This window comes from Chrysemys picta, chromosome 10 (genome assembly GCF_011386835.1).
Source record: "Chrysemys picta bellii isolate R12L10 chromosome 10, ASM1138683v2, whole genome shotgun sequence".
In the NCBI taxonomy this organism is placed as follows: domain Eukaryota; kingdom Metazoa; phylum Chordata; order Testudines; family Emydidae; genus Chrysemys; species Chrysemys picta.
Genome location: NC_088800.1, coordinates 16,592,458 through 16,614,079, shown reverse-complemented (window position 1 = coordinate 16,614,079; position 21,622 = coordinate 16,592,458). Strand labels below are relative to the sequence as shown.

The following is a 21,622-nucleotide window of genomic DNA, read 5'->3' as shown; positions in this document are numbered from 1 at the left end:
TTTGGAGGCAACAGAGTTAAGTCTTAAATAAGAACAAATGAAAATTACTTATTTTAAAGATACAACTGTTTGTCATATTTAATGGGACATTTCCATAGAAAATTTACATTTCAGTAAAGTGGTGGTGAATGATGCAAAATATTAGAAGTCCATAGGTCTGATTCTCAGCTATTACACCATTTTTATGCTAGTGTAATTCTGTTGAAGTGAATGGATTTCCAGCAGCATAAAACTGGTCTAATGCAATCACAGAAATTTAGGGTTGGAAGGGACCTTGGGAGGTCATCTAGTCCAACCCCCTGCTCAAAGCAGGACTAATCCCCAGACATATTTTTCCCTAGATCCCTAACTGGCCCCCTTAAGGATTGAACTCACAACCCTGGGTTTAGCAGGCCAATGCTCAAACCAGCAATGTAGACTCAGGCCCAGCCTGTGATCACGTTATGTTTTTATATATTTTGCTGCTGCTGTTAACTCAGCAAAGCAAGGGTTAAATAGTAATATTAATCTTTTGACTTCTTTCATATCACTTTGACTTTCTTATAAGTCAAACTCCCTGTTACATATGTGTATAATTTATTTCGCAATGTAACGATGGCTACCGAATACATAAGTCTAACTCAATACATGGGGCCTGATTCTCATTTACACTGAAATCCTTTACATTTATACTGCCAGAGTGGTGTGGCCTTGGTTTAAAGGCCCATGCTGTACATCTGCATTCTTGATCCAGCAGTTTTTACCAACTGCCAGTTACTGCTTTTTAAAATGCTCTATAACAGGGGTGGCCAAACTTACTGACCTGCCACGCCACATATGACAATCTTCAGAAGTTTGAGAGCCAGGGCACACCTGCCAGGAGTTGGGGCTTCAGGACCTCAGGAGGCGCTTGCCGGGGCTTGGGGTTTCAGTCCTGCTCCTGTGGGGCTGAAGCCCTGAGACTCCTCCTCCCCGCTGGGCAGAAGCCCTTGTCTCACCATGCTGCTGCAAGGCAGAGGCCCTGAGCTCCCCAAGGGTATGCGGGGCTCCAAGAGCCACACTTTAACTGTTAAAGAGCTGTGTGTGGCTTGGGAGCCACGATTTGGCCACCCCTGCTCTATAAAATTGATTTCAAAATAGTCTGAAGAATAAGAATCGATGGCCAGATTCTAAATTAGTTTATATTTTCAAATATTTCCAGCCATACTCTTATAGGAAAACCAGATATTTTCTGTACCAAGACGGGCACCTATTATTTAAAACTTAACGTAGGTAATTTGTTGAGGATGACCAAGGTTGAAGAAGGCTTTGAAAGCTCATCTTGGAAGCTGTTTAGTCTCTGCATTGGCAGAAAGAACTAGTAGATAACCTATTCGATCTTTTCCATCTCTAGACTCCGTGGCCCCAGTTCTCCATTATATTAAGTCTGCTTTGTGCCATTCCTCTGGGCCAAAGCAGACAGATCCTTGGGTTGGGTAGAATCTCTGTAGCATCTCCTATACCACCTTTCCCCCCAGCTGACAGTACAAGGGACATGGCTGATCTTTAAAATCCTGACAATTCCTAGCTGCTGGAATGTCCCATGGGGCCATTAGCAACCAACACAATTTAAAGCAGACAACCTTTAGGCTTCACTAAGTTGCCCCAGAAGACTGGACCACTGCTCACTAGCCCCAGGATTGGTGATGAGCAAAAACAGCAAATGTTGCCCTTCAGTATGTTGTTGATACTCTGACTCTATATTACTATCTGTCCTTTACAGTGTATTTTTCCTCCCCAGTGACAGTTGGTGTTCTGCTCCTCTGCACATGAAATGTATGACCGTGACCTAGCCATGTGATTTGGTTTATTGCTAATCATAGAGCTGGGAGAATTTGTTTAGTGTGTCCTCTAATTTCTATACTAGGACATGCATAAATCTCTTGAGGCATCTGCTACTGAATTCTTCCCACTGATGTGCTGCATCAGTGCCTCTGTACGCGCCATATATTCTGCATCACAAGCCAGATAGAGCACAAGCATTGTAGACACAGATTTCGATTGATCTTGCGACAGATTTGTTTGCTCAGATTTTCAGCAGTTGACTCAGTGCCCTATTGGCCTTTTTGACTCACCTGATCATTTTTATCTGAGAGTGATGTGAGCAGGATGAACAACAATTCTGAAAGCAATTATGTTAGCAGGATGCACAACGTTATGAAAAAAAAAAAGTGTGGCTGCAGAGCTGGTGGGGTGTGTTTTGGGTGTGTCCAGAATATGGCAGTTCTTCACCCCTCGATGCACCCTCTCTTCATAGTGACAATGGTGGTTATTATAGCAGTTTTAGGGAAGGTCATAATTTGGGTCTAAACAATGTCTTATTTTAAAATAAAGTTAAGACAGATTCTCGACAGGTATTAATAGGCTTAGCACCAGTGACTTTAGTGGAGCTACACCAGTTTACACTAGCTAAAGATCTGGTCCTTACATTTTTAGGATCCAATATAGATGTATTTACATTGTTTAATATTAAACTTTTAAATGACTCTGTAGTGTCTTTATTAGCTCGTTAGAAAGATCTTTACAAAGAGAGCCTCTGCAGATCTGCTGGGCTCCACAGCTGCAGAGTTCAAAGAGTAACTCTAGGATATTTTTTAATAGTCTGTCCAACAAACTGGTAAACAAAGATACCATACTTCCTATTTTGTGCTTCCTAGCTTGATTATCAGCCATGGAAATCAGGTGGCAGTGCTTGACTTTCAAGAGATTCCACTGAGTATGTCTGAGGCTCAAACCACTCTCGAGGCTAAAAATTGCTTGCATTGCTACATTGGAAGGGATTAAAAATGTTTTTTTAATATGGATTAGCAGTGCGTGGGAGGCTGACTCGTGTGAGCTCTTCTCTTTGGCCACTTTCATGCTTCTCTTTCCTTGTGCTTAATAAAACAAAAATGAAAAGCTTTAATTAGTTGGGTGGAGTTTTGTTTCCTGAATCTTTCGATCATGTTATAAAGTTAATTTCTCTAGATCAGCTTGGGCTTCCATATTGCAGAAACTTGAACTTTTTTATTGCTTAATAGAAATGTTGTGAAAGAAAGATTGATTTGTCAGTGTGACAGATATGGAGATGCTATTTAATAATCTAAGAATTTGATGAATTGTTCCCTGGTCAGTGAGGGGAAGGTATTATATATTAGAGTATAGCTTATAAGATTTTCCTGATTGAAAGCACTCAGCTAGTTTAATAGGGGGCTGTGGGAAGAAGAAATAGGAAGGCAACATAATGGCTCCCCAGATAAGTAACCTCTGACCAAACACTTGAGGTGGCAATTACAAGACAATGGCACCAGGAGCCAGATTGAAATTACACAGCTGTTTTGCCAGGTTGAGAAGTAGAGATCAAAATGACATTAACAGTTAAAAAGCCCTTTTCAGGAGAAGACAGGAGTGTGTGTGTGCGTGAGAGAGAGAGGATTGTCAGAAAGACAGGCTAACTGACACAGAGAGAGGGTCTACAGAGCAATCTGAAAGAAATTGGCTCTTCCTAGATCCAGGAAATGGTAAGCCTTAGGGAAACACAGGCAAACGTGTAGACTGCTTTCTTGTTTTTAAGATCTGTTTTCTTTTAAATACTTTGATTCTAAATAAATAAAACTTTACTTTAAGAAAGCTGTCTAGTCACTGGTTACAACTGTCATTGCTCCCTGAGGGAACACAGTGCCAGGGTCAGAGCCCAAGTCAGACCTGCCGAAGTAATCATGGTTGATACACCAGGGACTACAACTCAAAGCCTGTTTTGAGAGCAGGAGAATCCCATGATTTCATCCCAAGAGACATGATAGCCCAAGTCCTGAGACCTGGATTGGGGGTGCACTCAAAAAGACCAGGAGGAGTCAGAGACGCAGTTAAAGTGGTAACTATGACAGTCAGCAAAATACAAATAACACAAATGTTATATCTTTGCACAAATTTTATTTTTTCATATTTTAAAATAATTTTATGTCTTTAGTTTTTGGCATAGTAGCGGTGTTCTTTTTTTTTTTTTTTTTTTTAAGACCTGATTTTTCACATTTTGAGCAACGTTAGTTTCACACTTATAATCAAAAGTTCTATATGTGACATAAGAAAAATACAATTAAATAAAAATACCAGTTTCTCCCTACTGTTAGTGTGGGTCTTTCACACAGCAACAGAGAAGAGAAAAATATTTAATTAAAAAGAAAATGTAGCTATCAAACTGCTCTGCCACTCTTTGGAAAACTGGAGCATACATTTTCTATGCTGGCCCAATCTGAGAGCTCTAATGGCCTCCACCTCATGTTTCCATCTTCCCTCCCTACAAGCTATTTCATGAGGCTAGCACCTAGGGCTAGGCAGAGGGCAAAGTGGCTCCTTGTGGCCTCTCTCTTCTCTTCGTACACTCAAACATGGCCAGACACAATCTAGCATGCTTGTAGACACAGACTGGTTTGAAATTTCAAAGCACTTTATAGAGTTGTGAATACCAGATTGATAAGAATGGTCCAACATAAATAGGAATCCCAGACCTTCCCTTAAAACCCTTAGGTCTGTTTTTGTTAAGATCAAAAGTGTTCTGTACAAAATGTGCAGAGGCCCACCCTTCCTGGATTGCACTTTTGGTAAATGGGTTGTGTCCTGCAGCTGTACAGCTCTGAAAGTTTTTTTTTTTTTAATGTATATCATCAGACTGCTTTAATAGATGTTTTTCACGTGATCACTACAGGAATTCCCCAATCCTACAATCTCCCCACATTGTGTGTGTTCTGTAAGGAGAGCTGCTAATAATTAGATGTACCTCATTCTGGCACCTTAACTCCCATTGAATAGTAACTTACTCTGCAAGTAGTCGTACTAAAAATCAGTGGGAGTCCTTGCAAAGTAAGGTACTACTTACTCTGAGTAAGAGTGCCAGAACTGGACTGTAAATAACCTAAAACCAAACTGAGACTCTAAAATTAATTTAACTTGGAATGGGAAATTAGACTACAAATGGAGACCCTAGGGGAGATGCATGAGCCTCATCCAACATTCATTTCCCCTAATTCTTTCCTAACATGACATCTGAATCTATGTGATCAATATGTAGGTATAATCAGTGAAAATTTGCAGTTCAAATAAAAACAAATTTTACAGTGAGACTAACATCAACATGGATATTCTACAGCATTGCAGAGATTAAAGATAACAATGTCTAGCCCTACTGGAGCTGACTGAATAATGCAGCACTCAGACAGAATTTATATCTGTGGAATATGTGCCAGTTGGTGAAACCAATGGATTCCAGCAATAAAACTGGCACAGCACTTCCCCCAAAAGCTCAGTTTAGTCAGTCCGGATGCAGTTAATTCATAGTGTCATTATATACATAAAATACATGACTGTGTATGTATGTGTATGGTTAATTGTAAAGATATGGCCAAGTCTAAACTCCAGATCAGTATAGCCCTGAATTTTGGAGAAGTCAGTGTCTGAATCAGAGCTTCATGGCTGGCTCAGACTATGACCTAGATCCTAACCAGGAGAAGTTTGGATTCAGTCCTGAATTTTGCAGCTTCAGCCTATATCTGGGCTCTGGCTAGCTGTTCTCTAAACCTAACCAATCTACTTAGTGTGTATTCTCACTTCATGAGTGAAATGGACTCAAGGCTCCTGACGTGATACTGAGGTCATGTCTACACTACAAACTTTTGCTGCTGCAAGTTATATTGGCCACCACAGTTTATTGCTTGTGTGCATGCATACTTGGCTCCCCGTGTTGATGTCTTTTAGGGTCTTTTGATGTCTTTTAGGATGTTTTGGCAATGCATGGTGGGTCAGAAATGTGCAGGGGGGACTGGGAGCAAGAGGTTAACTTCCCAGCAAGCAACTTTCTCCATCCCATAACATCATCCGTATCCAATAATTAAAAAAAACCACACACACACATCCATGTGACCCTGCTTGTTGTCCACCATCTCTGACAGAAGCTCACAGCTCTGAACTATTATCATGAGCATTGCAAGCACAGGATGCATGATCCTCCAGCATTGCTGTGGAACATAGTGAAAACCAATTCAAGATTGTGGGTAACATTCACAGAGCAGCTGCAGATCATGGAGTGCTGCTTCTGGGCCTCAGATACGATCACAGACTCCTGGGATTGCATTGTAATGCAGATTTTGGCTGACAAGCAGTGACTGCAAAACTTTTAGATGCATAACTTCCAAGGCCACAATCCTGGATTTATATGCTAAATTTACCTCAGCCCTCCAGCTCAGGGACACCAGAATCAGAGCTGCATTGACAATAGAGAATTGAGTGGTAACTGCACTGTGGAAACTTGTAATTTTGGATTGATTCTGTTCAGTGGGAAAACTTTCTGGAAGTGGAAAATCCACTGTGGGGGCCATTAAAAGTCTCCTGTTATGCAGCACTGTGACTCTTGGCAATGCAGGACATAGTGGATGGAGTTGCAGCAACATGGTTCCTGAACTGCAGTGGAGCAACAGGCAGCACATGTATCCCTATTTTGGCACTGGACCAGCTTGCCACAGAGAATGTCAACAAAAAGGGTTACTTTTCTATAATTATGCAAGCACTGGTGTATCACTGGCAATGCTTCACCCACATCAGTGTTGGCTGGTCAGGGAAGGTGCAGGATGCTTGCATCTTTAAGAACACAGGACTGCTCAGAAAGCTGCAAGCCAGGACTTCCTTTTCCAACTAGTGGATTACCATTGGTAATGTTGAAATGATAATGGTGATCCTGGTGGACGCAGTCTGCCCTTGCTTCCCTGGCTCATAAAGCCATATACTTGCCACGACAGCACCGAAGAAAGATTCAATGACCAGCTCAGCGGGGGCAGAATGACAGTTGAATGTACTTTTGGTAGAATGAAGGAATGCTGGCACTGTTTACTCAGAAGACTGGATATCAATGAAAAAAATATCCCAATGATTATAGCTACCTGTTGTGTCCAGCACGGTATCTTGTGGAGCAAAGGGGAGAAGGGCGCAGGTGAAGCAGCTATCTGCTGAGTTCAAACAGCCTGACACAAGGGCTATTAGAAAAGCTCAATGCAAAGCTATAGGGCTCAGGGAGGCTTTGAAGGAGCACTTTAACAGCAAGCCACGGTAATGTGTTATGGTGGACTGTGATCTACCTGGCCCTGCAGTTTTGAGGGCGATTAGGAATTGTGTGGTGCTTGGTGTACATCTATGAATATATCTAGGGTTACCATACATCCGGATTTTCCCAGACATTTCCGGCTTTTTGGGCTCCAAATCCCCGTCCGGGGGGAAATCCCAAAAAGCCGGACATGTCCGGGAAAATCGGGACATGCAGGGCCGGCAGTGCTGGGCCGGGGGCCGGCGGTGCCGAGCCGGGAACTCGGGGGCCGGGCTGGCGGTGCGGTGCCGGGCCGGGGGCTCGGGGGCCGGGCCGGCAGTGCGGTGCCAAGCCGGGGGTTCGGGGGCCGGGCCGGCGGTGCGGTGCCGGGCCGGGGGCCGGGCCGGTGGTGCGGTGCCGGGGGCCAGGCCGGGGACCGGCAGTGCTGGGCGGGCCGGGGGTGCTTGGCCGGAGTCCCGGGGGCCGGGCGGGCCGGGGGTGCTCGGCCGGGGGCCGGGCCGGGGACCGGCAGTGCTGGGCGGGCCGGGGGTGCTCAGCTGGGGGCCGGGCCCGGGCCGGCACCCCAGGGCCCGAGCCGACCCAGGCTGGAGACGCCGGGGGGGCCAGACTGGGCCGCGCCTCCTCCCCCCATGCTGCTTCAGGCTTCCCGCGAATCAAATGTTCGCAGGAAGCAGGGGACAGGGTGGAGTTGGGGCAGGGACTTTGGGGAAGGGGCGGAGTTGGGGCGGGGGGCGGGGCCGGGGCCCCGTGGCGTGTCCTCCTTTTGGAGGCTCAAAATATGGTAACCCTAACATATCACTGTCAATGCACCTATTCATTTTGTGGTGCTCACTGTACATTTAGGATTATTACACTGTTTGTCACTGATCCTATGAGTTGTCATACTGTACAACAGGGGTAGGCAACCTATGGCACATGTGCCAAAGGCGGTACGCGAGCTGATTTTCAGTGGCACTCACACTGCCCGGGTCCTGGCCACCGGTCCGGGGGGCTTTGCATTTTAATTTAATTTTAAATGAAGCTTCTTAAACATTTTAAAAACCTTATTTACTTTACATACAACAATCGTTTAGTTATATATTCTAGACTTATAGAAAGAGACCTTCTAAAAACGTTAAAATGTATTACTGGCACGCGAAACCTTAAATTAGAGTGAATAAATGAAGACTCGGCACACCACTTCTGAAAGGCTGCCGACCCCTGCTGTACAATAAAGTGTAAATGGGGGCTTTCAGTACTACCCGGCATTCTGTAGCACATGGAACAGAACTTAACAAGGGGAAACATCCATTTTGGGGACACCCCTACAGCAAGCATGGCTCTCACTGGTCAATATGTGTGAAGCTGTGGTTGTCCTAACTGTCCCCCAGTATGGAGTGAGAGGGATGCAACCCCTGATGCCACGTGGAATATTGAGGGGGATGTAGGGAGGTGCTAAAATTGTGTTATCCAGGGATTGCGAAGGGGGGCGAGCCTGTGATTGTTGAACCTGTAGGTCCACAAGAGTCTGCAGCATCTGTGTTTGCTGCTGGAAAAGCCCCATTATGTCCTGGTGAATCTCCCTCTCCTTTTCCTGTTGGAACTCCTGGGCCTCTCTCATGTCCACTCTTTCCTTCGCCATATGGTCTGCAATATTCATCCTCCAGGCCCTCTGCTCATGGTCTGATGAATCACTGGCTTGTAGGATCTTGCTCAACATGTCATCTCAAGACCTCTTCTTTCTCCTCCATATCTGTCTCAGGCATTCCAGGAGGTGTGGAGGGGGAACCCCTCAAGGCCACTACAGCAGCACCTACAGACAAAACACAGAGGGGTACCATTGTCAGTATAGTCACAATGGAAAGTGAAAATTAAGATTCAGAACTCCCTTCTCTTGCTCCCCTAAAGTTTTATGCTTATTAACAAGACATGCCTATTGACGCTTTGCATGGCACCAATCACAGTACCAGCCATGGTAAGTATGACCCGCTAGGGATGAAGGAAATGAGGAAAGAATGTTCAAACTGCATGAAACTATGAGTATAGGGCAATGGCATTGATTACTGGCACCATTTTCCACAAGCAGTGGTGATTTTAGCAGATATCTCACTTCTGAGTGTAACAAAGGTACAGAAAGCACAGCTGCTGCTGGCATCCCGAAGCCATCCAGACTCAGATTCTGCTAGCCTGTTTATTGCAATGGTGCCTTCCGGAGTTATTGCCGACTGGTGTGGGAAAGCATCCTACCATGGAGGAAAAAATAAGGCTGCCATCCTTAGGAACCTTTGTGAAAGGATTGCCAAGAACACGAATGTTTCAAAGATCTTTCAGGATTCAAGGAGCATAAATTGTGTACATAAATGAACTGCTCCGTATCCCTCCCCTCCTCGCCTAAATCTACAGGGAAATAGAATGCAGATAACAACTCTACCTTTGTTGTACTGCTATCTTTTCTAGTACAAATTAACAAAATGTCGATAGCTGCGTCCTGTTAAGTTGGGAACACCATTATTGTAATGGGAACTACTCGTATACACTTAGCTCAAACTTCCTTCCCTGCATCAAGCTCACCTGTGCTCGACTGACTGGACTGCGGTGGAGTCTCAAACAGGTCCTGGCTTGCAGCATAACTGGACCCCCAGTTGCATGTCCTCCAACTACTACTTCTTCCTCCTTCTCCTAATATTTATCCAACAGCGGGAGCGGCGGACCAAAGCGCTGGCGGTGTGGTGAGCTGAGGCTGCGTGGGAGGGGGCACAGCAGGGGAGGGGCCAGGGGCTAGCCTCCCTGGCCAGGAGCTCAAGGGCCAGGCAGGACAGTCCCGCGGGCCGTAGTTTGCCCACCTCTGTTCTATGGTATATATTTAGGATTGCATTATTCTTGTTTTCCATGAGTATCACTGGGGTAGGAAGAACCATAAAGCTCACAAACATTCCCCTTGCTAAGGCCCTGATCCTGCAAATGGCTTCATGCAAGCCATAATTGATTTGAGTGAGGTTCTTCACACATGGAGCCAGTTGTAAGATCCTAGCCTCGTATAAGAAACGCTCCTTTCCCTGAAATTCAGAATACAACATACAAAAACTTTAGTACATTTAGAAGGAATGCATAATATTGTACACTGTAGGATATTCAGAACCATCTGCTCACCTGACTCATACAAGTAGTTCCATTTAGGTAAAGTGAACTACTCATGTGAGTAAGGCAAGCAAAACTTGCATGTGCAATAGGAGCACCAGAAGACAAAGTAAAGAGGGGTTTTTTGTTTTTTTTTTTTTTCAGGGAAAATGTGTTATTAGAGACAATATATCAAATTAGAAACTTAGTGGTATGTATTTTTTTATTTGCATACACCAAAATCAGAAACAGAGATCCAGCTTTCTAAACTTTGAATATTTAGTCTGTAAATGTGAACGTTTTCAGTAAATGTAAACATCTTCCAGCAGTAAGAATGTTACCAGAATCATCTTTAATAAAAGCAACATTAACTATGGCAATCTGATATACCAGACCAGATATTAGATACAGTGCCAAATCCTTGAACAAATATGTTAATTAATAATGTATGGAACAGCTTTGTGAAATGGCAGCTAATTAAAACACTGCTTTGGTTACTGTTCATTTAATAAGCTACAGGAATAGGCTTATGGTTTAACAGCTTCCTCTTTCTTCTGCACATTTGTAGTAAAAATGTTAGAAAATGGTAACAGATTATATGGTTTTTACAGCCCTAGCTGAGCACACCTTGGCAGACCAAGGCGGCTGTAACTAGGGTGACCAGATAGCAAGTGTGAAAAATCGGGACAGGGGGTGGGGGGTAATAGGCATCTATAAGAAAAAGCCCCGAATATCCAGACTGTCCCTATAAAATTGGGACATCTGGTCACCCTAGCTGTAACAGACCCAAGCCTTGGATTGCATGGGCTCTTAGATTTTTTGGGTCCTGAACAGAGGCCAGTCACTGCCTTAAACTCCAGACTTCTGGGCATACACTCAGGCACATCCTCTATCCAGCTTCCTTTCCTGTGATATGGACTCCAGTCCAGCGGCCAAGGTCCTGAAAGCAGTGCTGGGTGCTGGCCCTCTCCAAGCTGCCTTAGAAGCTATGGCCGCTCATGGTTTCACCCTTCAGAGACTACATGGCAGTTAAAGCAAGTCCTCTGCTACAATTGCATGAGATCTCTGGGACAATTCCAAAAGCCAGAGGATCTCCAACACTGGGAGCCAATCCTTACAGCATGGACTAAACACATCTGCAGTATTGCCAACTCTCATGCTTTTGTCATGAGTCTCATGATAATTATTGTAAAAGCAGCAAAGAGTCCTGTGGCACCTTATAGACTAACAGCCGTATTGGAGCATGAGCTTTCGTGGGTGAATACCCACTTCATCGGATGCATGTATCCGACGAAGTGGGTATTCACCCACGAAAACTCATGCTCCAATACGTCTGTTAGTCTATAAGGTGCCACAGGACTCTTTGTCGCTTTTACAGATCCAGACTAACACGGCTACCCCTCTGATACATGATAATTATTGTTTTCTTTAAAGCCCCAGCTCCTGGAGTCAAGTGGATATGTGATTTCAGCCTTCCTTCTTAAAGAAAAAGTTTCCAGCCCTCATGGTTGCAGAGAAAGCTTCAAAATGTGACCCCAGTGTGTCCAAAAGGCTCAAAAAGCAGAAGGCAAATAAAAAGAACACTAAATCTATTATTTTTACCTAATCTCATGATTTTAAAGCCAATTTCAAGCTTGACTTATGACTTTTGAACATTGGGGGTTGGCAATACCCCATCCGTTCATCCTCCTGAAGGAAAGGAAAGGGGAGCAATCACTTAAAGATGTGAAAAGTTTACATTACTTTTTGAACGGTCTTTTCAAACCTGCACTGGGTTACGCCCAGGCAATCCCTTGGCCTCCAGGAGGGCTTGAGCTGGGCCTACGCGTGCAGAGGCTGCCCCCAGTGTCAAGCCAGGCTGGGAATGGATGTGTGACGCCTTCCTGTTAAAGGTGGGGCGGGCGGGCGGCACTTCTGGCTTTGGTCTCCCACCCCTGACCAGTATACGGCCAGCCCCTGCTGCAGCTTCCACACACGCTGGTGGCAGCTGCTGCCCTACCCCCATCCCCCGCCCGGATCTCAGGCCGGGCCTTCGGGCAGAGGCCGAGCCGCTGTTGCCCCCGCCCCCGGAGGCAGGACTCGGAGGAGGCACCTCCTCCCCGCGGAGCCCGGAGAAGATGGCGGCGGCCGCTAGCTGGGCCCGCCTGGGCCTGGTGCTGCTGTTGCTGGTCGCGGCCGCCGGGGCTGGCGAGCCGGAGGGGAAGCGCCGGGCCCAGCCCGCCAAGAAGAAGAAGGACATTCGGGATTACAACGATGCGGACATGGCGCGGCTGCTGGAGCAGTGGGAGGTACGGGCTGGGTCGGGGACCCGCGGCGCCCCCCGCTCAGCCCCTGAGCCAACCCCGCCGAGCTCCCCTCAGTCCCCCACCGCTCCCCGGTGTCCACGTGGTGCCCCCCCCCCCCGCTCAGCTTCCCGGCCCCCGCTTAGCCCTGAACTGAGTCGACATGTGCTCCCCGCTGGGGCCCCCAATGCCGCCTCCGGGCTCTCGTCCCCGCCCAGTCCCCATTGCTATCCGTTCCCCTCCCGCGCCACGGGGCTCCGCGCAGCTCGGGCGCGGCCGACGGGAGGGCGCGCTCCTGCCCCGAGGGGCGGCGGGACACTTCCCCAAAGCTGCTGTTGGAGCCGTGTCCGCCGGGGCGGGGAGCGCGCTGGCTAGTCCCGCCGTTGTGCGCGGGAGAACGGGCCGGGGTTCCCCTGGCAAGGAGGTGGGGGGCGAGCTGGGCTAGGGGGGTCGGGGTTCCCTTGCCGACAACCTCCGTCAGGTAGATGCGATAAAAGGTTGTTTGGGGGGGTTGATGGAATAGGTAGGATCCTAGTCCCCGCATGACCCCCCCACCCCCTCTGCCTGAAACCCCCAGTTACAGTCTGGGATGAGTGTAAGTAACCCTGGGAGTTGGCAGTTTGAGCCCTGTCCACTTTACCATGGCCAGAACTTGATTCCCTCCCTGCTTGAGAGCTCTGCTGTGGTCAAAGCTAGTGAGCAAGTGGATAGTTACTTTGTGAGATTGTGAACAGATAAATGGTTTCTACTAGGTAGTTGTGGTGGAGAGCACAAATTAAGGTACCACATATCATCAGTTACTCAGTTCAACTAATTGTAGCCCTCTTTGTTCTCCACTGTCTCTTCCCAACTAGACTGACTTTCAAGCTAGTTACTATTTGAGGCCCCAATCTTGAGGATATGTTCTACTCATACATGTTAACAACTTCAATTATGAAACAGAACCAGATGGTATTCACCCAAGAGTTCTGAAGGAACTCAAATATGAAATGGCAGAACTACTAAGTGTGGTATGTAATCTATTGCTTAAATCAGCCTGCTACATTAGCTATCCACCAGTCAGCTGGTAAAGGCCAATTTTTAAAAAAAGGCTTCTGAGGCGCTCCTGGTAATTACAGGCTGGTAAGCCTAACTTCAGTACCAGGCAAATTGGTTGAAATTATACTAAAGGACAGCATTATCGGACACACAGATCAACACAATTAGTTGGGGAAGAGTCAACACACCTTTTGAAAAGGAAAATCATACCTCACCAATGTATTAGAATTCTTTGAGGGGGTCAACAAACATGGACAAGGGTGATCCAGTGGATATATACTTGGACTTTCAGAAAGCCTTTGACAAGGTCCCTCACCAAGGGCTCTTAAGCAAACTAAGCAGTTATGGGCTAAGAGGGATGGATCAGTAACTGGCTAAAAGGAAACAATGGGAAGGAGTAAATGGTTATTTTTCACGATGGAGAGAGGTGAATAGCAGTGTCTTCCAAGGATCTGTACTGGGGCCATTACTGTTCAAACATATTCATACGAGATCTGGAAAATGGGGTAGACAATGATGTGGCAAAGTTTGGAGATGATACAAAATTACTCAAGAGAGTTAAGTCCAAAGCTGACTGCAGCGAGTTACAAAGGGATCTCACAAAACTGAGTGGTTTGGGCAACAGAATGGCAGGTGAAATTCAGTGTTGTCAAATGCAAAGTAATGCATGCTGGAAAACATAATCCCGGCTATACATACAAAATGATGACTGCTAGATGATGGGATGGATCACTCAGTAATTGCCCGGTTCTGTTAATTCCCTTTGAAGAATCTGACATCAGCCGCTATATGAAGAAAGGCTACTGGGCTAAATGGATCATTGGCCATACTGGGTCAGACTGTTCTTATGTTCTGTTTACTTTCCTTTATTGCCTGTTCCCTGTCTCCCCATGAGTCCTTCTGTCACTACAGTCTCTTCTATTTCTTTTCTCCCCATCTGCTGCCTTTTCTATTTGTCTCTCCCAAATGCCACAGAACCTTCTGATTCCATTCTTTCCCCTATGGTGGTTATTCAGAATGTTTTGTTCTGTTTTTGAAAGCAGCAGAGGTAAAAATATATCACTTTTATCTATACCCAGTTACACAGGGTTCCAAGTCAGAGTGTGGGAACTGGTTTTTGCATGTGCCTTTTGCACAGAAGATTTTTGCAGAGAAGAAAAAAGCCACCTGATTCTGCTGAACTGAGTATTTTTGTTGAGCAGTTTCTGGACTTCACATTCTATGAACTGGCACTAAGGCCTTGTCTACAGGAAAAAAGCATTGTATTAGAAATTGTTACCTAATATGTTTTAACTAAAATGATGTTAAAACATGATTTAACCCTTGGTTTAAAATGATGGTAATCATGACTAGCTAATATGTTTCCTTGTAGAGAGCCTTATTTTTTTAGTAAAAAGCAACAGAGGGTCCTGTGGCACCTTTAAGACTAACAGAAGTATTGGGAGCATAAGCTTTCGTGGGTAAGAACCTCACTTCTTCATCTTGCATCTGAAGAAGTGAGGTTCTTACCCACGAAAGCTTATGCTCCCAATACTTCTGTTAGTCTTAAAGGTGCCACAGGACCCTCTGTTGCTTTTTACAGATTCAGACTAAAACGGCTACCCCTCTGATGCTTATTTTTTTAGTGTTTCCTATCTCTATGGTAACCAACAGCAAGGATTGGAAAGTGGGAGTCACACCCTGCCTTCCCAGGGGGCTGCCAAAAGAGCGCACAGGCCTTTTGAGGCTGAAGTATTTGTAAGAGGGCTATATGTGCACTCTCCTCCTCCTCCTCATGTCCCCCTGCCTTCGCCACCCCCTCCCCCAACCTTCTGGGTGACGGAAGGGAAATTTGAAGTAGTTGTAAATGTGTGGGATGAGAAAACTGGAAGTGTCAGATAAAGGGCAGGGGAAGAAAAGGAGAGTTATTACAGAGCATGTGATTGATAAAAATGAGACCATATGGAAGAATGGTTGTGGTGTTAGGAGTCAGGAAGTATTAAAATTCAAATCCTGGCTCAGCTACTAACTTACTATATGGCTTTGGACAAGTTACTTTACCCCCTACCTCAGTTTTCCCACTTGTATAATGAGAATATTTGCCAGTCTCTCGGGATGTTGAGGATTAATTCCTGATTATTTTAGGATGAGGTCAAACTTTATTTAATAATCTACCACAGGGGTCGGCAACGTTCGTCACGCGGATCGCCAGGGTAAGCACCCTGGCAGGCCGGGCCAGTTTTATTTACCTGCTGACGCGGCAGGTTCGGCCGATCGCGGCCCCCACTGGCCCCGGTTCGCCGTCACGGGCCAATGGGGGCGGCGAGAAGCCACGGCCAGCACATCCCTCGCCTACGCCGCTTCTCGCCGCCCCCATTGGCCCAGGACGGCGAACCGCGGCCAGTGGGGGCCGCGATCGGCCGAACCTGTCGCATCAGCAGGTAAATAAAACTGGCCCGGCCCGCCAGGGTGCTTACCCTGGCGAGCCGCGTGCGGAACGTTGCCGACCCCTGATCTACCATATATCTTTTTATATACACAGGGCATAATCTTCAACTGTTCTGAACTCATTCTTGACACAGTTGAGGGAGGAAGGCAAAGTTACCGCTAAGCTGCCTTTATGCCTGCCTCAAACCTGCGAGCACATGGGACGGAATCAGATATGTAATAGTTAAAGGAGTTTAAGGGTTTTTAATTTATGCTTTTAATGGCTCCAGGAGGAGCTAAAGAGGGCAGTGATTGGCCAGCACGCATTGTGCTCAGGCCTTGCCCATTATACTGGGGGGGCAAGTAGCATAGAGCACATTACATTTTCTTTATGCCACCCAAGGGTTCCCATATGTCAGGGTAATCTTTAACAGCCCCTCCTCCACGGTTGCTTTCCCTCTACTTTGTATAGCCTGAAGAGCATAAGAGAGCCAGAAATGGAGCCAGAATTCTTTCCATGTCTAAAACGTATGTTCTTTAAAACCATTTATTATTGCACTAATTTTAAACTTTGGCATTCCCCAGGCTTGGCTCAGAGCTAAAATCATAAACTACCATAGTTTTTTTGGCTAATTCTGTAATAGAAATATATACAATACAGTATGTGGAAATCAATAACAGAGTGAGTTCATTTTAGGAAGGGGTGTGTGAAGAGAAAACAGATGAAGAAATGTATGGGTGTCCTTTAATCCATTCAGTACTTTCTTTGTGAAACTTCATGTTCATACATGCCTGGCAGACTTACCTATTCATTTTAAACTGAAAATCACTTATTTGTCTTGCTTTCAGTTATTAGTTTTGGACTTCACACAGTACAGTAATACATCTCTTTTTTATAAAGCTTTCTGAGAGGTCTTCAAGTGAAGAAGTGCCATGTAGAGAAGCTGTCAATCACTCCTTTTGATGGAAGGTTATACTTACTCAAACCAAAGCAATACTACTTTGAGGAAACGAATAAATGTTCATAGCCATTCAGCTAATTGATATCAATAGGCATGTGTTGTTATTGCTGTCTTAGCCAGTTTGTGTTATGTATAAGGATTAGTTGAAACTTTGTATTCCTAGCTCCTCTTTTCACAAGTACAAAATAAACTACATTTGTGTGGCTTAAACTAATTTTAGAATAGTACTGAGAATTGCTTTTCTGTTTCCTAAAAGTTTATTTCTCAGTAATATGCTTTATGCTTTCACAATACTTTACAAACATGGCCTTTCTCAGCATCCCCAAAACATGTTATTCCCAATTTTCAGGAATGGGGACTAAGGCAGAGAGAGTAAGGATGGGATTTTCAGAAGTGTTTGTGATCTTTTTCCCCATGCAGTTTGTGCTAGTAAGTCACTTACATGCTTGTGAAAAATCCACCATAAATGATTTACTGAAGGCTACACAGTAAGTTGGGAGCAGAGCTGGGAGCATAGTTAGAATTTCTGAGCTCAATCCACTAGACAGCTATTCTCTCCTCTCCTCCCTTCAGCCATGCTTTGTATATACAACTCACAAAATTTCAATCAAAACCAGTTTGCAAGCAGTGAAGAAGGAAAAGCTTAAATACCTATTTAAGAAGTAACACTGTAATTCCCCAAAGTAAAAGACTGCAGAACAACGTTGTGACAGAAATTCAATTTAAAACCCTAGGTCAGTCAGTAAAAAAAGCAAACTCCACTTGTTCTAGACAGGAAAAGAGCTGCGGCCATTCATCCGAACCAGCATTGTCTTTTCCTGTCTCCATCATGTGGTCGGAGGATACCTGATTTATAAGCTGGTATAGGGCATGGTGTAGAAATGAAGGTAAATGTACAGGGGGCCTAAATTAAAAAAAAAAAAAAAATCAGGAAGAGTTACTAAACCTTAAGGGGGGGGGTGTACATGTACATTGCAACACTGCTTTTTGTATGTTCCACAAAGTATACAAGGTGCATTGAAGTGTTTATTGCTTCTGTGTGTCTTGTATAAACGAGTATATAAAGCAGGGCTGGGCAAACTTTTTGGCCCGAGGACCACATCTGGGTGGGGAAATTGCATGTAGGGTCATAAATGTAAGGCTGGGGTGTGGGAGGGAGTGCGAGGTATAGGAGGGGATATGGTGTGCAGGAAGGGGTTCAGGGTAAGGTGTTGGGGTGGAGGAGGGGTTTTGGGCTCAGGGAAGGGGGTTGGGGTGCAGGAGGGGGTGCAGAGTGTGGGGAGGGGCTCAGGGGATTGGGGCGCAGGAGGGGTGTGGGGTGCGGCAGGAGGTTGGGGGCTTAGGGCAGGGGCTTGGGGTGCAGGAGGGGTGTGGCAGGGGTCTCTGGGCAAGGGGTTGGGGTGTGACAGGCAGCTCAGGGCAGGGGGTTAGGGTGCAGGAGGTGCTCGGGGTGCGGGCTCCCTGCCTGCTCTGGCCCCATGCCGCTCCCGGAAGCATCTGGCACCATGTCCCTGCGGCCACGGGGGGGGCAGAAGGCTCCATGTGCTGCCCTCACCTGCAGGTACCCCCCAGACGCTCCCATTGGCCGCGGTTCCTCATTTCTGAGGAGACGGAGCCTCACACGGAGCCTCTGCCCCCGCCCACCCCAGGCGCTGCAGGGATGTGGTGCCGGACGCTTGCGGGAGCACTGCGGGGCCCGTGGTGCCACGGGGGTGGCAATCCTGCGGGCTGGATCCAAACCCCTGATGGGCCGGATCCAGCCCGTGGGCCGTAGTTTGCCCACCCCGATATAAAGCATGTGGATGATGTAATTTAAATTGGCACCGAGACAGTGACATTTCTTATGTAGTATGCAATGAATGGGTCAATTTTTGTTTGTAGTTTTGTACCCTTGTATCCCCATTGAAGTCAGTGGGACTTCAGGGGGGTGAATATGGGCAGAATTCTGCCCTAAGCATGTGGCATATATAAGGTGATGGGGGAGGTGAGGAAGGATTCACAGGTCAGTAAATATCACTTTAAGAGTTGGAGCAGTCTCCCAGTAAAGAGTTCAGGAGATGCAATTTTGCTATATTGGTCTTTATTTTGGAATCCTCATAATTAAATCAAACACATCTTGCTTGTTATCACAAGCAGTTTCTAATAATTTTCTAAACTAAACAGTGACAAAGGTCAAAAGAATAGTTTTGCAATAGGTTGGAGTTTATATTGAGGTGGCGTGTTAAGTTCAGTGTGTAATTTAAAATCTGTTTGTTTCAAAACAGAAAGATGATGACATAGAAGAGGGAGATCTTCCTGAACACAAAAGGCCATCAGCACCAATAGACTTCTCCGAAATTGATCCAAGCAAGCCTGAGAGTATCCTGAAAATGACAAAAAAAGGGAAGACTCTTATGATGTTTGTCACAGTGTCAGGAAATCCCACTGAAAAGGAGACTGAGGAAATTACCAGCCTGTGGCAGGGCAGTCTCTTCAATGCAAACTATGATGTACAAAGGTAAACGATTGTCTTCAGAATTCTGTATGGCTTTGACAGGACCCTGATGTTTCTTTCTCGAAGTGTTCTTCAAAGCTGTTCTGTTTCTCTCAGTCCATTTCTTTGCTCTCCTAAATCACTGTTTATACCTTTTTAACCTTCCTTCAAGCCTCCTTGGTAGTAATGTGGTCAGGTATACAAAGCTTTTTAAGACTTAAGGTATATCTATACTATAAATGTGAATCCACATTTGAGGTTGACTTACAGCCACTGCAGTAATCTCTGGGTGGTGCATGTCCACACTACCCTCCTTGGGTCGGTGGTGCGCGTCCTCACCAGCAGCGCTTCCACCAACCTAAGCGGGGCAGTGTGGCGAACTGAGAGCCCAGTCTCTCAGCTCCGCTGGCAGCTTCCTGCCAGTAGTACCCTGAGTGGGCAGAGAGCTGCCCGGACTTCTTGCCCTGGCTTTCAGACGGGAGCAGGGTCCAGCTGCCCAGCTCTCCAGGGGAGCAGAGGCTTTTTTTTTCCTGCGTGAAATTGACAAGACAGCCAATGTAAGGGACGCAGCCTCTACACAGACACTGCATCACCCTAACTACACCGACTAAGGGCACGTCTTCACTACCCGCTGATTCGGCGGGTAGCAATCGATCTATTGGGGATCGACTTATCGCGTCTAGTGAAGACGCGATAAAATCGATCCCCGATGGCTCTTCCGTCGACTCCAGAAATCCACCGTGGCAAGAGGCGGAAGCGGAGTCGACGGCGACGCGGCAGCGGTTGACTCGCCGCCGTCCTCACAGCCAGGTAAGTCGACCTAAAATACGCCACTTCAGCTACGCTATTCACATAGCTGAAGTTGCATATCTTAGGTCGACACCCCCCCCCCCCCCCCCCCCATAGTGTAGACCTAGCCCAAGCCTTACATCTCCCATGGAGGTGGAGTTATTATATCGGTGTTGTAGGGCACTTTCATCGGTGGGAGGAAGGCTGTAATGTAGACATTGACATAATTAGGTTGACATACGGCCGCTTAACTGTATAGTGTAGACCAGCTCTTAGTCATAGTGTCTCTATGGCCTAGCCTTTTTCTAACTCAATCCAGCCATCTGTCTTTTTAATTGTAATTGTTTATGTGCTTGATGAGAAAGTATTCCACCTGGAAGTCTGTGTCACCACTAAGCTTTTAATTCCTTTTACTAAAAATAAACTTTCAGAGATCCTTTCGAAATCGAAGGATGATAGATTGCCTGTGCTGGTGAGGAGGCAGACAGAGTTCTGTTGCTATATTGATCTTACATCCAGTAATGGAATACTGTTTATTTCTTTTTATGTGAAAGAGATTTAATGCATGTTGGCAGTTTATTTATTAGCTACTTAATGGAATCTTGTTGTAATATTTTTCATATATTCTTAAGTATTCATCAACTACATTTTTGAAACATAGGCAGATGTGTCTTTCTGTGGCTTCCTTGAAGGCACCAAGTCTCTACACAGCCAAAAACATTAGATAATTTAATGTCCTGGTTCTTACTTAGTTTTTGAGCTTTATTCTTCACTTTCCTCTTTGCTTTGTTTTATACATATTAATGAGTATTTATTGTAAGTCAGGCTACATTTTAGTTACAAGTATTTTTAGTAAAAGTCACAGGCAGTAAACAAAAATTCACGGCTCGTGACCGGTCTCTGACTTTTACTAAAAATACCCATGACTAAAACTTGTGGGGGTGTGTTTGCCTACCTGCCTCCGCACCTCCTCCCCCCCCCAGCAGCAGCAGACTGAGTTTGGGTGTGGGAGGGGGCAAGGGGTTGGGGCCTGGGATGGGGTGAGGCTGGCTCTGGACGATGCTTGCTTGGGGGGGCTCCCTGGAAGTGGCGACACCCGTCTCGCTCAGCTCCGTCCTAAGCAGGGGGGCCAGGTAGTTCTGCGCGCTGCCTCGGCCTGCAGGCACTGCCCCTGCAGCTCCCATTTGCTGCGGATCCCTGCCAATGGGAGCTGCGAAGCCAGAGCTCTGAGCCTCCGCCTAGCACCTGAGCGAGGGCGATGTCACAGCTTCTTGGGAACCCCCCCAGGTAAGCGGTGCCCAGAACCTGCCTCACCCTGTCCCGTGCCCCAGCCCCCTGCCCCCTCCCACACACAAACTCTGCTGCTGGGCGCGCGGTGACCAGACTGCCCCAGCAGCAGCCGATGCGACTGGCACAGGAGCTGCCTGAGCCAGGCACACCGGCCGCTGCAGAAGTCAGGGAGGTCACGGAAAGTCACGGAATCTGTGAC

General features: G+C 46.3%; 1 protein-coding gene across 1 annotated transcript in view; it reads left to right on the top strand.

Annotated features, from left to right (window-relative positions):
* The first annotated feature begins 12,138 nt into the window (after nucleotides 1-12,138).
* Nucleotides 12,139-21,622, top strand: part of MESD (mesoderm development LRP chaperone) — a 12,202-nt gene continuing 2,718 nt past the window's right edge. Inside the window, exons 1-2 of the mRNA XM_005301717.5 lie at nucleotides 12,139-12,471; nucleotides 19,136-19,368. Of these exons, the coding sequence (XP_005301774.1) occupies nucleotides 12,301-12,471; nucleotides 19,136-19,368 (404 nt within the window). The 5' untranslated portion in view covers nucleotides 12,139-12,300. The remainder of the gene's footprint in view (nucleotides 12,472-19,135; nucleotides 19,369-21,622) is intronic.